The 22,023-nt window shown below is 42.7% G+C and overlaps 1 protein-coding gene across 2 annotated transcripts in view; it reads right to left on the minus strand.

Moving 5' to 3' along the window:
* Positions 1-4,834: 4,834 nt before the first annotated feature.
* SYNPR (synaptoporin) overlaps positions 4,835-22,023 on the minus strand; it is a 152,826-nt gene continuing 135,637 nt past the window's right edge. For both annotated transcript variants that reach the window (XM_088663320.1, XM_035106752.3), the window contains 3 exons: positions 17,064-17,262; positions 11,067-11,258; positions 4,835-7,208 (listed from right to left, as the gene is read on the minus strand). In XM_088663320.1, the coding sequence (XP_088519446.1) occupies positions 6,930-7,208; positions 11,067-11,258; positions 17,064-17,262 (670 nt within the window). In that variant the 3' untranslated portion in view covers positions 4,835-6,929. The remainder of the gene's footprint in view (positions 7,209-11,066; positions 11,259-17,063; positions 17,263-22,023) is intronic.

Genomic DNA, 22,023 nt, shown 5'->3' on the forward strand with positions numbered 1-22,023 from the left:
CAAATTGATGGAGGATAAAGCTGTCAATGGCTACCAGCTAGGGTGGCTATGTATTACCTTCACTGTTGGAGGAGGTATGCTGGTATGGGTTGTAGGTCTTACATCTCTATTTAAGGTTAAGAAACAGACTGGAAAGAGAAATTGCTGAATTGGAAATCATTACCAAGCTTAAAACCATGGAGCCACCTGGGATGAATAAAGACATAGGATTCTTATCTCATTATGCATGATCAAGCTTTCTTTAGCCCCAGACCTTGTTCCCCCCCCCCCACAGGACCTATTGCAGTAATCAGCAGTCGTTAACAGCCATCAACAGGTTTACCACTCTTACAGCCCATAACCCAATCCCATCACCCCCCACCCCACCCTCTGAATATATATAAGGGTCTGGTTGCTTCTGTTTCAAGTGTATCTGAAGAAGTGTGCATGCACACGACAGCTCATACCAAAATAAAAACTTAGTTGGTCTTTAAGGTGCTACTGAAGGATTTTTTTTATTTTGCTTCGACTCAGACCAACACGGCTACCTACCTGTAACTAAGGTTACACTGTTGTTGTTTCAAAAACCTAGGCAGTAGATGGTGCCACCAGACCATTTGCAAATGACCTATCCACCTGGCTCCCTCAGTACAACAAACTTCTTCAATAGTTACTAGCTCTGATGGCTATGCTCCACCTGTCCTGTGGGGGGCAGTGGTGCCTCTGAATCCTGGTTGCTGGGAATTGCAAGTGGGGAGTGTGCTGTTGCACTTAGGTCCTCTAGGCATCTGGTTGGCCACTTTGAGACCAGGACACTGGGCTAGATGATTCTTTGGCCTGATCTAGCAAGGTGCTTCTTACGTCCTTATGTTCATCCCTGCTGAAAGAGCACCCAGAATTTCTCTGGTAACAAACGAATGAGCATCTATTCTGTCATGCTGAGGTGTTGCTGAAGATACCATCTAGTAATGATGGATTTCAATGAAGGTGGTTACCAGCATGATCCTATACTCAGAAGCAATTGAATTCATTGAGTTCAGAGAGATTTACTTCCAGGTGGACCTAATGGTCAGGGGCCCCTTTACCTTTACCTTTAAGTTGATAGTAAGGATTGTAGTTTAAAGCTCCAAGAGGGAACTAATTATAGAGATGCAGGGCCAATTCACACGTTGGGTGTGTGTGTGTGTGTGTGTGTGTGTGTGTGTGTGGTATCTTATACAGGAATGCTTGCCAGGGACCCTGTAAATGGCTGCAGGTCCCTGTTTCATATGCACTGAGTGGCAATCTGCGTCCCCTCTTGTCTAATGTGAGAAACGACCTTTGTAGCTTAGATTAAATCATTTAAGGAGCAAGCAAAGATTGGAAAAGAAGAGTTATATGAATGATAACGATGGGTGGCAAAGACAAGGCAGATGGAATAAATGTCGCATGCAGCCTCTTTTCATCAATATATCAGAGGCCCTGCTAAGAATAATTCAGAACCATCCTGCAATTCAACCAATATTTTGTGATGCAGAGTAGGAATTCATGTGTGTGTGTGTGTGTGTGTGTGTGTGTGTGTGTGTGCAGTGGTTACCTGCTGATAAAATAACGACTGGCTTCATTGATATTAATTTACTGATGAATCGCTAACTGCCCTGGAATCCTGAACACAGATTGTATATATTCTGTTAATAAAGGAAAGGGTTCAACAACAGTCCATGCATGGTTATCCTGGGAGATATAAGGGACGCAAGTGGCGCTGTGGTCTGACTCTAAAGCACTGAGCCTCTTGGGCTTGCCGACCGGAAGGTTGGTGGTTCAAATCCCCACGGCGGAGTGAGCTTTCATTGCTCTGTCCCACCTCCTGCAAACCTAGCAGTTCGAAAGCACACCAGTGCAAGTAGATCAATAGGTACTGCTGTGGCAGGAAGGTAAACGGTGTTTCTGTGCGCTCTGACTTCAGTCATGGTGTTCCGTTGCACCAGAAGCGGTTTAGTCATGCTGGCCACGTGACCTGAAAAGCTGTCTATGGACAAATGCAGGAAAGCGAGATGAGCGCCGTAACCCCATAGTTGCCTTTGACTGGACTTAACCATCCAGGGGCCCTTTACCTTTTTTTAACCTATCCTGGGAGTAAGGTCTACTGAACTTGTTGCTGAGTAAGCATGTCTGGGGCAGCAATGCAATAAACTACTATCAAGCTGCTATAGTTTGTGGTGCCCTATGCATTGTTCCAGAATGCCGTTACTAAAAGTCTGTGATTTGCAAGGTAGTGCAAACAATAGTACAGAAACAGAACTGTTTGAGGATGCATTTGCTTAGATTTACTGTATAACTTGGGCTATGTCAAAGACTGAAGGCACAAAGTTTCCACTTAGGGCCAACTAAATGTGTCCAGAGACAAAGCATGTCAGGGATATATTGGGACCATAGTCGTGATCAGGGGTAGCCAACTTAAGGCCCAGTTGCCTTCTCAATCCAGCCCATGGACGGTCCATGAATCAGCGTGTTTTTACATGAGTAGAATGTGTCCTTTTATTTAAAATGCATCTCTGGGTTATTTGTGGGGCATAGGAATTCATTCATATCCCCCCCCCAAAAAAATATAGTCCAGCCCCCCACAAGGTCTGAGGGGCAGTGGACCGCCCCCCTGCTGTAAAAGTTTGCTGATCCCTGGTCATGATGGGATGCTCAGTAGACCATACCCCTTCCCTCCCTGTGATCTCAATGGAAATTGTCTCCTGTGATGATATTAGTGCCCATTGTGCCTAGCAGCACAGGATGAGGTGGTTCAGTGTTTATAGAGGTGCATTTGGTGTCATTATGTGGTTTGGTCTTTGCCTTGTATCTATGAGTTGCAGAGCCCTTTGGCTAGTTAGTACTCTACTAGCCAAATGTACTAACCAGGGTGAGGAATCTATTGAATGTCCAGATGTTGAACTACAGCTCCCATCATCCTTAACTGTTGGCCCTGCCGATTAGGCGTCATGGACTGGCTGAATGCAGAGGAGGGGTAGGAGGCATAAGCTGGGGAACCCCCAAGGGAAGATGGCTCACTCAGAGCCAGGGGATTGGTGGTGGGATGACGATGCATGGTCAGAGGGAGAAGAGGGAGCAGACTGGGAGGAGGTGTTGGAAGTTGAAAAGGCAACAGGGTTTAGTGAGCAAGAAGAAGCTAGGGCAGAGAGCAGCACAGACTCAGAGGCAGGAGAGGAGGGAGCCAGGAGACAGAGGCGAGGCACTGGCAGGCTGCTGAAGAAGCCAGAGAAACTCCCCCTCCTGCTGCGACCAGCAGCTTCCCCCTCTCCTCTGATCTCCCAGATACAAGGCAATTGAGCCTTAGGCTTCTGGGGAAGTGTCTCATTGGGGCAAGACCTAATGGGATTACTAGGCCAGCACTGTTTTGGTTTCCTCGAATAAAGAGTTAACTTCACTAACAGAGGACAGAGGTACATCAGAACAAAATGTAATGTTTTTCCTAACCAAGCGTCTTCTCCAGTTGCCTAAAAGAAAGTGTTGTTAGAAGGCAACAAATCTCTGGCGTTCTTTATAAGATTAAGATACACGATGTGTCCATGTTGAGAATTCCTCTACATTCTTGTCACCATGCAAGCCGGAGGCAAGAGGTTCATCACCCTTTTTTATTGTGATATCTCCAGTCTCCTCCTGACAGCAAAGCTAGTACAACCTTCACAGCACAGACTGAAAATAGCCTATGATTCATTGCTTCCCCTTGTTAAATATATAATGATGTGCCTTCTTTTCGGGTTGGCATGTGCCCTTATGGCAAATGAGGCATTTGTGCTAGATTTGGGGCTTTGCAGAAGGTGTTAAGCCACCAGCTCAACTTCCCTTCCACCTGCTTTCTACAATGCCTCTTTCCAACCACTCTGTCTTCACCCTTTTGCCAGACCGCAAGAGACAAGGCTGACTGCTATGTGCTTTCTTCTTCTCCTTGTGAACTTTAATTCCTGGGTTTGTTTTCCGAATGTGCTGTGTAGGTTTCCTGGAGGGAAAAAAAATATACCTGTGAAGCTAGGCAGTCTATGAATTCCAGTCTCAAGATAATCCAGAGCAAGAATTTATTGATTCTTGTCGGTAAACAGGAAATCTATGCAACACTCTCAATGCCACAGCCAGGCATTTCATTGGCTGTGGTTCAAAATAGGGTGTTGGAAAAGATGGATCCTTTTGATCTGATCCTGCAGAGTCTCCCCCCCCTCTTTTTATGGCTTTGAATCAGAATTTCATACCTTCTCCCCAACATAATACTGTATGTTAAAGGTAAAGGAACCCCTGACCATTAGGTCCAGTCGTGGCTGACTCTGGGGTTGCGGCGCTCATCTTGCGTTATTGGCCGAGGGAGCCGGCGTACAGCTTCCAGGTCATGTGGCCAGCATGACTAAGCCGCTTCTGGCAAACCAGAGCAGTGCACAGAAACACCGTTTACCTTCCCGCTGGAGCGGTACCTATTTATCTACTTGCACTTTAACATGCTTTCGAACTGCTAGGTTGGCAGGAGCTGGGACCGAGCAACGGGAGCTCACCCCGTCGCAGGGATTTGAACTGCCGACCTGCTGATCGGCAAGCCCTAGGCTCTGTGGTTTAACCCACAGTGCCACCCGCGTCCCACATACTGTATGTTACACATTCCCATGTCAGGTTAAGCTGATCCAACAGAAAACACAATTTTCAATTCAAGCATAATGCGCATACAAGCAGACTTGTCATTTCAGGTTGAAGCCCAAGTTAGACAATAGCTTGGAGTCAAAATGGATGGTAAGAAGATGCATGTCCTATTTTATCCTCTCCCCCCTCTCCCTCCCTCCCCCTCCCCTGTGTGTGTGTGTTGCATCACCACCACATACCTTTAAACAAGCATTGTATGCAATAATCTTTATTTATGCGGGTCAAATAGATATATCACAATATTGAGTCATCCACTGAGCAGTCATACATTGGTTACAACAATCACAGAAGTGACTATGCTGTTTTATGCTAAAATATGCTTTGAACATTTACAGCTCATACAATGATATCATAGACGGATACACTTCTATTTAGAAATGCAGATGTTCAGTTTTTACAGTGGTGTGTGTTCACCTGTAGGCTGCAAACGGAGTTTCAGGGGGTTGTGGGGCAGCTGAAAGGGAAGCAAAGGTGACCCTAGCTTTGCTGCGCAGTATCCAATGTGTTTTAGATTAGCGGTTAGCAGCATTTTCTCACCAGGATGAGTTGAGTCTCAGTCAGTGAGACTGAGGCAAGGTAGCGACTCAGTACTTAACTCCCTCCTGACCGTACCAGTTCCCTGCAGTACATATGTGTATATGTGGAGACATGGAAATGCTCGGCTTAGCATCCTGCAGGAAGCAGTCCAGTGCTCAACTCACACAGGAACAAAAGCAGAGCTCAGTCTTTCCCCTTGCAGTGCGAGAGAGGTTGCTGCTCTCAAACTTGGCTCCATTTAGCAGCATGGCTTTCTTTTTTCCTTTGCTGCTAATTATGTGGAGTCCTGTCTATTGCTGGAGGAAAGAGAAAACAAAGCTTTCCATCTAGCAGCAGAAGTCTGGCTCTGTTGCCTTGCCATGGAGCTAAAGGGCTCTGCGGAAAAATGGCTGAGCAGAAACTATTCCCCCCCCCCTGGAAAATATTACGCCCAATTTGAGATCGGCATGATCTCTAAATTACCTAGGCCCCTTACCCCGCTAAGGAAATGGCTCAGTGTTCTCGATTGCTGAGATCTTATGTGTTTGACACTCTCTTTCTACTTACGAATAGCACCAAATCCAGTATACATCATTATAATGACTGGACCGAACAGACGTTGAACAACTTTGAAACAGCTTAGAGAGAAAAACATTCTTCACCATCAATGGCCATAGAGGAAAAGTGTTCCGCAACAGCTCTGAATGTGCACATGCTCTGTTGCGCTATCTGTCAATGTGGCATTTGCCACCAGATAGTTTCACTTACTGATATCTGCACCTCTGTTATCCTAATTAAATAAATACCTTTGTAAACATGTAAACACAGTTACTTGGTCCTTATATTACACAGTTCACGTTCAAAGAGTCACAAAACATCAAAATATGGATTTAATGAAGGAATACTGAGCTCGATTAAACAAACAAATTGGTCAGTTTACAGCATATTATTTCTGAATGCCCTTTTAAGGAAAACTGTTTTAGTTATATGCAGCATTCAAGATTTGGGTAAGCCATTGATCCAACTCTGCAAAATATATAAAATAAGCATACATACATACATACATACATACATTATCTAAAACATTATATTAAACAAACGAACCAATTAAAAAGTAGTAGTGGTGGTATTGAAAAAATCCCATATACACAGTTCATAACATTCTGTTGGCGTGAAAATAATGCAGCTTCATGCACTAAGACACTCTGCAAATTTGCTAATCAGGACAAATGTCAAATAAATTTCTTACATAGAAAAAAACCCCCAAACCAAATATTATAAACCAACAGTCATAGACAGGCAATGTTGAAAACTTAGGCGCTACAATGCATGCATTGTGATACGATCAGAAATAATGCAAAAACACACATTTTGCTGTTCACCAAAATGCAGAAGAAAATCTAAAGCTAATTCAGTTGTGTTCTCCATATCATATACTACAGACTCGAGGCTACAAAATGCTGCCACCATACACATACAAAACTACCGTAAGGTTATCTATACAGTACATACAACAATTATTTACCCCAATCCACCACCTCTGATGACTATATCCTCAATCATCTACTCACAAGGAGAAGATGCTTCATATATAAACAAAGTAAGAGCCACAACCCACCTTCTTCGGCTGGTACCCGTAGACCTTTGATTTAGATGAAATTCTGTCACATTTATCTAAAACTTGAGAAATCTGCTGCCTGCCACTGTGTTTCAGCTTTCCACATACAATGCTCAATGTAAGAGCTCTTGGAACTCTGTGTGTGCTAAATTTGATTAGCAAAGGAGGTGGGGCTGCTCTGTTGCTGCTGGCCAAATTCATCCACTTGGCCATAGTTGGTCGGCTGCCCGAAGCTGCTTCCCTGTTGGTTATAGCCACCAGTTGGCCCATAGCTATCTTGATTGTAGCCACCTTGGTTAAAGCTGCCAGACTGCTTCTCCATGGTGTCTTGAGGGTGCCTTGTGCCTGAAGAATGCCAGCCAGTCTCCTTGAAAACAAACCAAATGTTTCCTGCCCAGAGAATAAAGTTCAAGAATCCGAAGATCTAAATAGGAAGTAAACCAAGATGTGGATATGAGACTATATTATGAGGCATCCTGTCTTTGTTGGTTGAAGGAATGGATGACATTACAGAATTCACATTTTGTAGACATAGGTCATGACAATATTTTTGGTTGGCACGCTTACTTATGGTATGAAAAGGTGAAAGTTCATAAAGGATTTACAAATCATATAATTAGGAAAAAATTGTATAGAGTATGGGATAAATACAATAATTTATTAGAGGTAAAAACACCTCTTTGGCTCTCATCATTGGAAGCTATAGCAGTAAAGAAAAAGAATGTGATAGAAGGGTGGACAACTTACAGAAATTTATTAAAATGAGGGAGGAGAGTATAAATTAAAAGAATTTAAGGAATTATCAGGGAAATTAACAACATTGATACAATATCTTCATTTGAATGAAGTATTTTAAAAAGATAGCTACGAGGGTTTGAGGAACAAATATCACAACTGGAGAGAGACCTGTTGGAATGTAATGTAAAAGTGCTGTCTAAAATGTATAAAATATTATTGGAATGGGAGACAAAGGATGAGCAAGTAAAATCCTCAATGATACATTAGACAATAGATATTGGTCATAATATAGACATGGAAGCATGGGAACGATTGTGGAATATGGATATAAAATTTACAGCATGCTATGGTCTAAGAGAAAATTATATGAAAATGATATATTGATGGTATCTAACACTGAGTAAATCAGCAAAAATGTATAAATCTAAATCAAATAAGTGTTGGAAATGTAAAGAGAAAGAAGGTTATTTTTATCATGTGTGGTGGTCTTGTAGTAAGATTAAAGCTTACTGGGAAATGATATACAATGAATTGAAAAGGATGTTTAAAATAACGTTTGATCAAAGTTGGAAACAGAATTGTTAGAACCTAAGACGAAAATACTTTCCAGAATGTATAAATTGTTGCTTGAGTGGCATACGAAAGATGAACAAACAAAGAATGTTATGATTTTGTTGGCAAAGGATGTTGGTCACAATATTATGATTGAGGAATGGGAGAAATTGTGGAATGTGAATATTAAGTTTACTGCGTGTAGTTTACTACAAGAAAATTTAATGAAGATGATGTATAGATGGTATCTTACACCAGTAAAATTGGCAAAGATATATCACAACCATGATAACAAATGTTGGAGATGTAAGAAAGAAGTAGGATCCTTTTACCACATGTGGTGGACGTGTCCACTAGTAAGTGACTTCTGGAATAAGATTTATAATGAACTCAAGAAAGTGTTGAAAAACACATTTGTTAAAAAACCAGAAGCATTCCTAGTGGGCATTGTAGGGAAAGAGATTCCAAAGAAAAATGTGTCTTTTTTTTATGTATGCTACGACGGCAGCGAGACTTTTGATTGCCAAGAACTGGAAATTACAAACACTACCATCGATCGATGACTGGCAGATGAAGATGATGGAGTTTATGGAACTGGCTGAGATGACCGGAAGAATCCGCAACCAGGGAGAGGAAGCAACGGAAGAAGAATGGAAAGATTTTAAATTATATCTTTAAAAACATGCCAAAGTAACATATTAGAACAGAAATTAAGTTGTAAATAAACTGTGGAATTTAGTAATATGTTATATGATAGTTAGAAAACAAGATATATAAGGTGATTAAAATGATATAGAATTTGCTAATTATAAATGTGTTAAAGAACCACAGGGAGGGAAGCCCGAGGGGGTCCCTATAGACAATGTGAAGGGAAAAAGGAATAAGTAATTCGATTTTGTGTGTTTATTTTTCTTGTAAAATAAAAAAAATTCCTTCAGTAGCACCTTAAAGACCAACTAAGTTTATATTTTGGTATTTTGCTTCGACTCAGACCAACACGACTACCTACCTATTTTTCTTGTATTGTTATTATTGTTGTGTTTTTTCTTTTGTGTCTTTTTCTTTGTACTTTGAAAAACTCTATTAAAAATTATTATAAAAAAAGAAAAATAAATAAAATAACGTTTGAAAACACCCCCAGAAGCTTTTCTTTGGGGAATTATAGGGACAGAACTAGCTAAACTGTATAGAAACTTATTCATGTATGCTACTACAGTGGCAATAATGTTACTTGCCCAAAAATGGAAAGAAGCAGAAGTCCCAGCAAAGGAAGAACGGATACAAAAACTTATGGAATATGCAGAAATGGCAAAACTTACTGGAAGAATAAGAAATCAAGATAACAAACTTTTTAATAAAAGAATGGAACTGGTTTATTGAATATACCATTGTAAACATATAAGAACATTGGCAGGATTATTGTAATAACCTGCAGTTTTATAAGAGTACATATTTAAAGTAGGTGGATAAATGAGCAAATTAAGTTAATTTGGATATGCAGAAGATATTAAAAATAAATTTAAGGAACTGCAGAAAGAGGGGGAAGGAAGTCAAGTTTTGAAATGTTAAAATGATTGTAAAATTAGTGAAATGTATAAATAATAATATTTTTTTAAAAAAAGATGTGAACTTTCACATATGGTTTCGCCATCAACCTGTGGCCCTCCTGATAGGACTCCAACTCCCGCCAGCCTGGCCAATGGTCAAGGGTGATAGGAGCTGCAATCCAGTGCCACCTGGGGGGGCATGTTCCTCCCACCAGCTCTAGATTGATCTAAGCCCCCTTCAGATCTCCATGCATGAAGAATCGAGCAACAATGTGCAGGTCAAGCACCTTCTATGGCACTGTGTCCTGGGTGCACTCCCTGGCCCACGTGTGATCAGAGTGAGTCTGAAGGGGGATGAGTATTTCCCAACAGGTGAGTAAGGTAGCATAGCTGCCAAGTTTTCCCTTTTCTCGCGAGGAAGCCTATTCAGCATAAGGGAAAATCCCTTTAAAAAAGGGATAACTTGGCAGCTATGTAAGGCCTAACATTGACCATACTTTGGTGAGGAAGTGTTTGCCTGCACATACCTTGTCCTCAATGGGATCGGGCTTGGTCAGCACATTCTCACTTGCCATTTCATGCGTTCAGACCGAAGAGGATTATTGATGCAGACAGATCACTCCAGCAATTAAGATCATTTCTATATACAAGCTCTTTGGTGTACACCAACGGCCAAGGGTGCCATCCCATTAAAGCAAATGAAAGATTGATCTAGCTGCTCCTAGTCTTTATAAACTGAGATCGTAGGAGTAAATAGGAATCTACTGAAGGCTGCCTACAGCTTTCTTCCAGTAAGAGGACTGCTGGCAGTGGCCCCTGATTCAAAGAAGACTCACATACTTTGGCAGGAGGCATTACACGTCTGTGGCCCCTGTTAATTATTGTGTGCATTATTAGACAAGATGAATCACTACCTAGTTGCGTTTTTTGATGACAAAGCTGTTAAAACCATTCTAAAAGAAAATCTTTTGCAAGGCAGATGATAACTCCCCTGGTGGAAGTAACAGTAACATGAGTAGTAGCAGTGGCAATAATCCATAAGCATAGGTAAGTAAGAACTCTCTATTACTCCAAATATTGCATAATCTAATTATCAAGTTATTTTGCATGTTTGTTCTCCAGGCTACTTTGATGAATGCATCTTGATTGTTATGTGTGCCACAGCACCCAGTCTTTTAATCTTCAAGTAAGAAGTTTGTCACTTACTATAGTCTGTTGCTCAGATTATTATCATTGCTCCCTCTCTTGTTTTTATGTTTCATAGAAGAGACCGTGAATTAGGTGAAGTCACGATGAGCTGCGTGTTGGACTCCAGTGGTTTGGCAGAGAAATAGAAAACCCCCAAACTCTTGTCTGATCTCATAGCTAAGGACCACCCATTTTCTTCCAGGGATGCTTCCCCCCCCTCCGGCCTTTCTTTCAATAACATAAAAGCAAATTCTTACCACTGAAGTGTTCAAACTAGACATAACTGGGCTGCGCACAGGCATGCACTTGTTTGACTGCTGCTTGCAAGCCGACATCAGTAAGAGCACTTCACCGGGGTCTGTAGCAACTTTCACATCAGAGAGCCCTTTAGCCCAACCAGAGGAGCCCACGAGCCACAGGAACGAAAACACCACCGTCACAATGAAGTCCTACGAAAAGAGAAGAGGAAATCAAACAGTGCGGGTTCCTGAGATGCCTGAATGGGGCAGAGGGGCATGGGGTACAGTCTTCTCCATGGGTGATTGTTTTGGTTTCAAAGTACTCCTGCATCAGTATCTCCTCACACGCAGGCAATCGTTGCTCTCCAGTCGTCCCAACACCATGTGTCATTCAAAAGGGAGAGGGGCAAGGCAGCAAGAGCTCTGTGTGGTGTTGGTGCGGTGTAAACATGGTGGCGGGACCATCAGATTGTCTCCACCACAGCACCTGCAGTTCAGCAGTGATGAATAGCATTGGGGAGGCAGGAGGGCAACACAGTCCCAACCATGCAGCCTTTCTGTGGCTAGAAGGCATACCAACATAGCCACATGTAAGGAGGAGGTTTGGCGTTTGGCATACACTGGAGAACCAACAGAAAAGCAGCACTCTCTGGGATGTGGAGGAAAACATCAATCCTTCTGTGTGCATTCAAACGGAAGGCAAACGGAGGAATTACAGGCCCGGAAATGACAAAGAAGTCTCCCCTCAACAGGGCTTTGATGAGCGGTGACCGCAATTCGGTTTCCCTCAGAGTTCGTGTTTTAAAGCTAAGGAGCTAATCACAAGCATTGAAACATTAAAGCACTTTGTGGAAGGGTTTAAATGCTAGCCCGGAGGTCTCTCACCAAGACCTCCAATCAAAGGGAATGATTGCAGCCATACGGCTCTGTCGGCAACAGAGCAACTTAAGAAAGTGGGTCATAGATGTGTGGCTCAAATGTAAACTTACCAGGGGGGAGGGGAAATGGTGGCTGGTGTTCTTTGGGGCTGGTAGAGCATAAGGCATTGGGGCCACTGGGGCCACTGCCCCACCAACATCTGTATGCCCTCAGCCAGCCTCCATCTACCTCATCCTTAGTTTCAATTTTGCTTGCCTTTGTACAGTACCTCTCAACAGGAAGGAGGAATTGGCTCTGCCTGCCACTGGCTCTGGCGCCACCTGCTGGTGGTATCCCTGCCCCATTCCCTGTCAGTCCCAATGAGACAATGCAAGAGAGGGATGTCATTCTGAGCAGCACCCTGGTGCGGTGCATAACACGTAGTTTCACCATCTGCATGAAAAGCCTGTGTGGTGTAGTGGCTACAGACCGGGAAGAACTGAGTTCAGATCCTGGGCCACTTCCTATACCTCACCTACCTCTCAGGGTTATTGTGGAGATAAAAAGGGAGGCAAAGCAGCTACATCGTCCAGAGTTCCTTAGAGGAAATGTGGCAGAGATGGGGGGGGGGAGTGCAGATAAACGAAAAGGTTTCCTTTATAGAGGCTACTGATTATCCAATTTGTCTCTCCCCTGAGACTGTATGGAAACACAACACTGATTTATGCAGCGTGTGATAGCTCATCTAATTATATTCAGAAATCGTAGGCAATGAAAATGTCACCATTTACATTACAACCTCGGTACGGTTTATTACAATGGTTTATTTTCTGCTTGTGGCTAGTTCAGGCTTTATGGACTAGAAAGACATTACCGAAAAGAGCAGAGGAGTCAGTGCATTAAGATTCTGTCACAACCTCTGCTAATCAGGATTATCTTCCCTGAAAATAATGGAGCCCTAATAGTGTCAGGGAACTCAGATAGGGGGCCATCCGTCTTAGATTAGGTGCAGCCCATGACTTGGGAATGTCTTTTACATGTCAAGCGGAACCCATGCAAGGGAATGCTGCCTGCTGAATGTTGAAATATGCTTTCGACGACACCGCCCTGTTAAAATTAAGTGTGCAGGGAATGGTGCCCGTACAGCTTGCTCCTATGGAGTTTACACATACTCAATTCCCCTTTTTAAAGCATGGGGACAATCCTGCATGTCAAATATGTGTGTATATGTGCCTATTCCAGTGATGTCTTTCCATGGGAGCTAATGGGTAGACAATCCTCCTTAAGTCTTCTAAATGGGGTGAGTTAAGACTCCCCTCTCTCCAGAAAGAATGAGGTAATTTTAATCTAGGGACCCAGGTGGCGCTGTGGGTTAAACCGCTGAGCCTAGGGCTTGCTGATCAGAAGGTCAGCGGTTCGAATCCCTGTGAGGGGGTGAGCTCCCGTTGCTTGGTCCCAGCTCCTGCCAACCTAGCAGTTCGAAAGCACGTCAAAATGCAAGTAGATAAATAGGAACCGCTACAGCGGGAAGGTAAACGGCGTTTCCGTGTGCTGCTCTGGTTCGCCAGAAGTGGCTTTGTCATGCTGGCCACATGACCTGGAAGCTGTACGCCGGCTCCCTCGGCCAATAATGCGAGATGAGCGCGCAACCCCAGAGGCGGTCACGACTGGACCTAATGGTCAGGGGTCCCTTTACCTTTTAAACCATCTTTATAGACTGTCACCTTATATAAAATATAAAGCTGGAGTCCAGCAAAACATCCTTCTTCTTTGGCACCACAGGTGCAGTAAAGCATTAGCGCGCAACCCCAGAGGCGGTCACGACTGGACCTAATGGTCAGGAGTCCCTTTACCTTTACCTAAGACTCCCCTCTCTCCACAAAGAATGAGGTAATTTTAATCATGAACTCTGATCATGATTCTTGCTGGCCTAAACAGAGGGTATAGAGCAGGCATCCCCAAACTTCGGCCCTCCAGATGTTTTAGAATCAGGCTGCTGGCAGAAGTCAATCCACAAACTGATTGGCCCACAGGTGTAGCCCTAAAGTAGCCAATCACACAAAGCCCATTGTGTAAATAATGTATATAAGCAGATGGTTTTGGGAAAATGGCATTCTTCTCTTCTTCTCCCTGATGACTATGAGCTGATTAAAGAGCATGAAATTCACTCTCAACTCCGAGTATATTTCAAAAACCTTTCAATTTATGTATGTGCAAGGAGGCACATGCTCCTATCAAGCCATGGAGCATTTCAGTAACACTTGGGATACTTTCATTTAAAAAGGTTAAGGGGTGATATGATAGCCATGTTCAAATATATAAAAGGATGTCATATAGAGGAGGGAGAAAGGTTGTTTTCTGCTGCTCCAGAAAAGCGGACACGTAGCAATGGATTCAAACTACAAGAAAGAAGATTCCACCTAAACATTAGGAAGAACTTCCTGGCAGTAAGAGCTGTTCGGCAGTGGAATTTGCTACCAAGGAGTGTGGTGGAGTCTCCTTCTTTGGTGGTCTTTAAGCAGAGGCTTGACAGGCATATGTCAAGAATGCTTTGATGGTGTTTCCTGCTCGGCAGGGGGTTGGACTGGATGGCCCTTGTGGTCTCTTCCAACTCTATTATTCTATGATTCTATGAAGAATGTGCTGATGGCCAAGATTCACAGCGAGGACCCTGTTTACTCAGAAGTAAAGCCACACATTCCCAAGCAAACAGGGTTCTGCTTGGGTAGGTCTTAGTTTCACAAATTTGGCTGTGGCTGTGAAACACTCCATAAACTTAAAGCACATTAGAATTCACGACTTCCCCCAAAGCATCCTGGGAACTACAGTTGTTAAGGGGTGCTGGGAATAGTGGCTCTGTGGAGTGTTAAGTCCAGTTCTCAGGCTTATGGGAGGGGGGGAATTATCTGCTTTAAGTGTATGGTGTATGGTGTGTACACGAGGCGCTGTTTTTCTCCCGCTCTGTCTGGCAGTGCTTGTATGCTTCTGATGCAGGAAACCCACTACAACAGCATTCTTCATAGGTGGTGGTCATCCAGCCTCTGCTTAGAAACCTCTAATCATGCAGAGTCCACCATTTCCCAAGGTAGTCTGTCCCCTTGTCCAACAGCTCATGCCATCAGATATGATTTTTAATGTTTCATCTAATGATCAGAAAAAAAATCCCATTTTCTGTAACTGGAACCTGTGGGTACAGATCCTACCCTCTGGCGCAAATTTGCTCCATCATCTGGGTGTGACAACCCTTCACCTATTTGCAGCCTTCAGCTGCAAATGCCCCATTGATCTGAGCGGATCTCAGTTCTTCTGGGAAACTGAGACAGCTGCAGGTTTAAAGGAGGCACAAAATCCTCATTAACATCAAATATTTATTGCATGCCAACAGCATCCTGGGAAACAATATATATATATTTGTGCTGGATTACGGTATTTAAAGAAAATAGGGAATTTTTCATTAGGGGGAAAAAAAGACTGAATCCTGCTCATATTATTATTATTATTAAAGCTACCACTTGGATTGAAAGGAATAATCAATATACAATGAAAATAAAGGTTGTTTTAAATTCTCAGTGGAAGAAAAAGGTGTTTAACTTTTCATGAATAATTGAATACAATGTAATCATTAGTATTGCTTTCAAAGCTTCACTTTTTTAAATTAATGAAATGTTACAAGAGAGTTTTGTTACTTCAGGGAAATTTTAATGTTGTAAAGCCTCTGCGTTGATACTGTATTCTATATTAAAGCAGTCTCAAAGCACATTTCAGGATTGTTTGTTTTATATTGGGTATAGCTTATCTAATTAATATTCCAGCAGCTCTGCAGCTTTTCGGATTGGAATTAACTAAGGCGGTGCAGCCAGACATCCTGCCAGCTCCTTCTTCAGCCATTCGTGGGGTGGATGGAGAAAAGAGGTTCTAATTTTAGCCTTCCGGCAAGCGAGGGGTGGGATCCAGGAGGAAGCAGGGTCAGACCAAAAGTAGAGTACATCTGGAAGATTTGTTCCAGTCCCAGGAGACAGACAATGGAACTGAACAGACTCAACATTAACAGACAGGAAAGATAAAAGGAATAGATAACTGAAATATAAGTTAGTGGTATATAAAATGAAAAGTACAATATGAGTTGCAGATAGTGATTTACTGAGTAAAAAAAAGGAAAATGTGAAATAATTGGCATTTGCAGATACAATAGATGGGACATGGCAGTAAAATGGGGATATAAAGATCGATGTGATCTGCAAACAACAACAACAACAACAACAACAATCCCTAAAAGGGATCCAGATTAACAATACTAAAGTGTAAGTTGCATCATTCTAGACAATAGCTGCCAAGTCTCCCATTTTTCGCGGGACACCCCCGTATTTTAAACCGTTTCCCACTGGCAGCCCAGATTGGAAAAAATCCTGTAAATCCCCTGGACATGCGTAGAAGCGACTTGTGGTGCCGCTCCGCCCATGTAGCCAGGCAGAAGCACTCAAAGAGGGTGAAAAGCAGGGCTAGTGAGTGATGTGGCCCAAGGCACATATAAATTCAGTCCTCCAGTCTTGGGACATTCTCCCCAGACCAAGGTCTAATGGACCCCTGGGTTCATCATCTCTGAGGTTCTTCATCTCTGTCTAAGAACTTTCATCTGTGCAAACGAGTTAAACTGTTGCTGAATTCCAAGTCATAAGGTAGTTTGAGCAAAAGGTTAAAGGGGTGGGGGAAGAAAATCACATCTCCCTATCTAAGCAGGGGTCCTGGGTGCTTAGGTGAAATATTAGGAAGGTTGATATAGGATCCAGAAGGGTCTGGATGGAAAATTAGTTCTGATTTTTTAAAAAAAGAGGTAAAGGTTTGAAAATGAAAAGGGTGAAGTTTGTCCAAAGCAGTAAATGAAAATAACATAAAAACATGATATTGTATGCAGCAGGGATTATATGCTGATGAACAGACATTGTGGTCTTGACTGATAGAGTCCCATCCACCCATCCACCCATCCATTCACTCTGCAATCTCCATTGTTGTGTTCAGCAATGATGTCTGAGAACTGAATATTTCATTCAAGCCCGGTGTCAAAGAAAAACAATACCACACCCATATTCAAAGCGAGAGGCTAAACAAATGAATCCATAAATAAATAGGAACAAAGATGTCAGTGTAACGAACACTTACAATCAAAGGGCCCCTGTTGTTTTCGCGGTATTTGTTCTGGAAGAAAATGTAAACCACCGTTGCTGCCAAGGAGTAGAGGAAGGCAAAGACTGCAATAGTGACGAAGAATTCCGCGGAAGAAGAGAAGTCGCCTATTAGTGAGAGTTTTTCTCGTCGTTTGCCTTCGCAGGTGGGAACATCAAAATTCACCTGGTACAACCTAAAATCCAGAATGAGAAGACAGTGAGATGGATTAGTTTTTATTTTTTTAAAAAAATAGCTTGGCTGCTTGTGGGTGACAGTTATATGACCATCTCTATATAACTGCCCCATTCTAGAATTCAGTGGGTCAATTCAATTAAGCAGATGAATGACCAATTAGAGATAGCAGCCATTTAGCCACTCCCAGTTCCACACTGCCACAGAACCACAGGCCACTTCAAAGCTTGCAAGGCGACACAACTTGTGACCTGCTGAGTTGCACTGAGCCCACCAACCACTGATCGCCAGGAGCTAATATATACTGTATTCCACTTTTTCCTGCCTTTGGAACGGCCAAACCTGGAAGGCTATCAAGTATTTCGTAGGCTACTGAACATGACTGCCAGGCTGCACTTGGCTTAGTGGGGTACATGCTGAGTAATCTGAAGTAGGAAAGCACTATTTCATTCCATCATTTATGTAATTCCGTTACCAACGCTTGTGGCCTATAAAGAAGAGAGGAGCAGAAGCACAAGGAAAGCCTTCTACTGCAGCAAATACTCAGTGATGCTACTGCCTAGAAATTTTGTCCTTCAGAGCTTTGAACTTCCGGTGGATTGCCATAAGTTGCTTTGTGTTGCTAGTCCTTATAGAAGTCTTGTTTTCGGATTGCATAAAGACTGTATATTTAGTCAGTTTCCCCATCAAAGTGGATCCCATAGTTTCCACCAATATATATTTGTATGTACCATACTTTTCCATGTATAAGACTAGGCTTTTTTTACTTTAAAATTATGTGAAAAACTGTGGGTCATCTTATACATGGGGCAATCTCCCCATTTTCTTAAACCGGAGTCCCTAAAAAAGGGGGGCATCTTATACATGGGGGCGTCCTATACATGGAAAAATGCGGTATTTGGCATTCATCTTTTATCAGCTGACGTATTTTGTTTCAGTAATTTATAAAACCAGCTAGATGGCATGTGGTCTGTGCTTTGAGGTGCTGAAACATGCTTGACACATTTTAATATTAAAAGTTTGCCTCCCCACATTGTGCTAGTGTACTGTCGGGTTTCGGGAAAGTGGCTTCCTCCCTCCCTTTGGCCGTGGATAAGTAGAACAAAGCAAAAATACTCTCTTACCATTTTAAGAGATTTTAATGATCACAGCGAAAGAACAAAGAACAAAGTCCATTCTCGGAGTAAAGGTTCTCCCAATTAAGGTTTACACCCCTCCAGAGTCACCCTTGTCACTTCCTCCCCTTGCTAACTGATGTGGCAACCACTGTGCCTTCTGTGATACTTTATCTAATCTTGTGACCTTGGACTGATTGGCTGGATGCTTACCAGCGAACTGGAGTCTATTAACTCTCTCTCTCCTGGTTCTTCTCCTAGGTGTTCACTACCCAGTTCTTCCCAACTTTTGTCTTCTGAACTATGTCCCTCAGTGAACCACTCTTCCAAATCTATACTGTCCCACTGCTCCTGGGACGATTTAGAATCCTGATCAGGAGCAGGGGGTGGGGGGAGGCTCCCACCATTCCTCATCTGTGCAGCCCTCCTCAGCACGGTCCCTGGCACGTACAGCCACACAACAACAGCCGCTTCTCTCTTTGCACACATTTCCCCACACCCACACAGCCCTACAGGTCATGTGGACAAAACCATTTGGGCAGAAGAAAGAACTTAGAAGTGTGATAAGGATGCTCCTAAACAAAGCCAGAACTTCCTGACTGGTCTTTAAGGTTTTCCATCTCAATTATGCAAATACTATTCATCAGGGTTTATTGTCTTCTCGTGGAGGAGGAATTCTCTCTTTGCATCTGTCTTTGCAATTTCGCCAAGCATGGAGACAAAGCTAACCAAGGTTACTGGGAGTGTTTGAAACAGAAGATGGACTAGGGCACAGAAAAACAAACACAGTACATGGCAAGCCTTATGAGGAATGGCTTAGGGACCTGGGTATGTTTAGCCTGGAGAAGAGAAGGTTAAGGGGTGATATGATAGCCATGTTCAAATATATAAAAGGATGTCATATGGAAGAGGGTGAAAGGTTGTTTTCTGCTGCTCCAGCGAATCAGACACGGAGCAATGGATTCAAGCTACAAGAAATAAGATTCCACCTAAACATTAGGAAGAACTTCCTGACAGTAAGAGCTGTTCGACAGTGGAATTTGCTGCCAAGGAATGTGGTGGAGTCTCCTTCTTTGGAGGTCTTTAAGCAGAGGCTTGACAGCCATCTGTCAGGAATGCTTTGATGGCGTTTCCTGCTTGGCAGGGGGTTGGACTGGATGGTCCTTGTGGTCTCTTCCAACTCTATGATTCTATGATTCTAAGCAGCAATGCATAAACAAGTTGCTTCTTATGTATCGCAAATATAGACGACACTCAAAACAGAAGAACTTAAATCCCATGGACTTCAGTAGGATCTGGATCTCTGTATCCACACAGCACCCTTTGAATCAATACCTGAGTAATCTTTAAATAGACTGCAGTGAGACAAACACCCTCTATCTTCCAATCATAGCCCACCCACACCCACCCACAACATCACTAGGTAGAGGTGAACACACACACCATCTTTCCAGGCTAGCCTACACCTGTTTTCAAATGGGCATACTGCATTTGGAGCACCAAAGTGACTTCTCTGGGGCACAATCCTGGGTAGTGTGTATTGAGGTCCTGGGCTTCTCGCTGATGTTGTTCAAAGGAAAGGAAAGCAATACATTTGACACCAGCTTGGCTGCAGGAGTTGCCGAAAGGAGACATAGAAGATGCCACCCAACTGCCTTAAGAACCCCACCCTTGACTTGTGTAGGATTTACTCCTTAGCCTTGACTTCACCCAAAGATGTCCTACAAGGCAACGGGCATGAATTGTTCCTTGAGTTTCCTTTCTGATGAATGCAGAATATACAATAGATTTGTGTTTTGGTGGACTGCGTACTGAGTCTCCATAGATTCTAGAATAAAATGATGTGTGCATGCAGCTTGAGTAAACATGCACACGATTGCATGGCACTTTCCTGTAACTTTCATCATTCATTGCTCCCTGACAACCTCCTAGCTTTAAATTGCAGGTGGTGTGTAATATGCAGCTTGCGCCTCCCTTGGGCTGCCCCGTTCTTCCCTAACAGAAAACTCCTTGACACACAGAATGGCAGGAGAGAGACTGTAATTTGGGAGTATTCATAGCAGTGATGAACTATTCTTTGCTGTTCCTCGCTCTCTCATTACTCCTCTCAGTGTACGGCAGAAGCAGGTATATTCTGTTCCCCTGAGAAAGCTTCTCCAGCAGACAGTCAAGCTGTGTTAGCAGACAGACTCATCCTGATTGGTATGCATCAAAATCATCTACGCTTTCAAAAATTAGAAAACCCTCTCATCATTAAGAGGAGCTAGCATGAATCGGCTAAAATTAGTCTGAATGTATTCTCAAGGTTGCATTTTGTACAGGCACAAATGCACTATTGTTTCTGCTTTAGCATATTAGGAATGATTAGACCTGCATTCATTACACAGGGAGGAAAAGCAGGCACGCCTCACCTGGAGAATTGCATTATGGATGGGTTGACTCAGTCCCTTGATAAAAAAGGGGGGAATCTTTGGGTTGGAAATGCTGCTTCTCATTAGTAAACTGCTCTGCAAACAGCAGGTAAACCTGGGTTTAATGTTAGCTGGCGAGACATGGGCTCTCCAGCAAAAATTCTGTCCCACAATGTTGGCTTGAACTGAGCTGGGCAAAGGCTACATCTCAGCAGCAAGTTCTTCCACAGATTGTAGAGAAATGTGGGCTGGATCCAATTAGGCTGGCAAAGACTAGTTCTCAGCAGCAAACTCCTCCTTAACTATTATGGGTAGATCCATGGAAGAAATCTGAAATCTCTACCGTGTATTCTCACAGTCATAAAGAAAAATAATGTAGATGGTATTTAACACCAGTAAAACTGGCTAAGATGTATAGAATGAGTAGTAAATCATGCTGGAAATGTAAAGAGAAAGATGGTGAGTTTTATCATATGTGGTGGACATGCGATAAAATCAAAAGATTTTGGGAAATGATATATAATGAACTGAAAAAGATTTTTAAATATACCTTTCCCAAAAAACCAGAGGCATTCTTATTGGGAATTATAGGAGAGGAAATTGTAAAAGGAGATCAAGTATTATTTATGTATGCAACAACCGCGGCTAGAACATTGTTAGCCCAAAAATGGAAAACTCAGGAGTTACCAACGATTGAAGAGTGGCAGACGAAGATGATGGACTATGCGGAATTAGCAAGACTGACTAGCAAGATCCGAAACCAGGGAGAGACAAAGTTCCAAAACGACTGGAGTAAATTTGTGGACTATATGGAGAAGAACTGTAGAAGTTTAAAGACACTCGCAGGATTGAAATAAATCCTACGAATGGACCTAAAGTAAGGGAAACAAAAGAACTGCAAGATAGGAGTGAATAAGAAAACCGGATGGAGGGGGGGGGAGTCAAAGCTCGGCAGAGCTAAGGAAAAGAAATAATTGAAGAATTGTAAACAAAAGAAAATTCTATGTCTATTGTATGTTGGAATGTTTGTGGGTGAATGTTTTGTTTGTTTTATTTTTTGTTTAATGTGTTTATTTGAAAACTAATAAAATGTTTCTTAAAAAACCATAAAGAAAAATAATGACTTGCTAGGTTGTGGCAGGATGTAGAAATGGCTTCAACCTCTGGAGTTAAAGAAAGAAGCCAGGAAGTTCTTTTGGACAATGAGAAACAATTATTTATCCTACCTCTAGTTGG

This window comes from Zootoca vivipara, chromosome 2 (genome assembly GCF_965207765.1).
Source record: "Zootoca vivipara chromosome 2, rZooViv2.hap1.1, whole genome shotgun sequence".
NCBI lineage: Eukaryota > Metazoa > Chordata > Lepidosauria > Squamata > Lacertidae > Zootoca > Zootoca vivipara.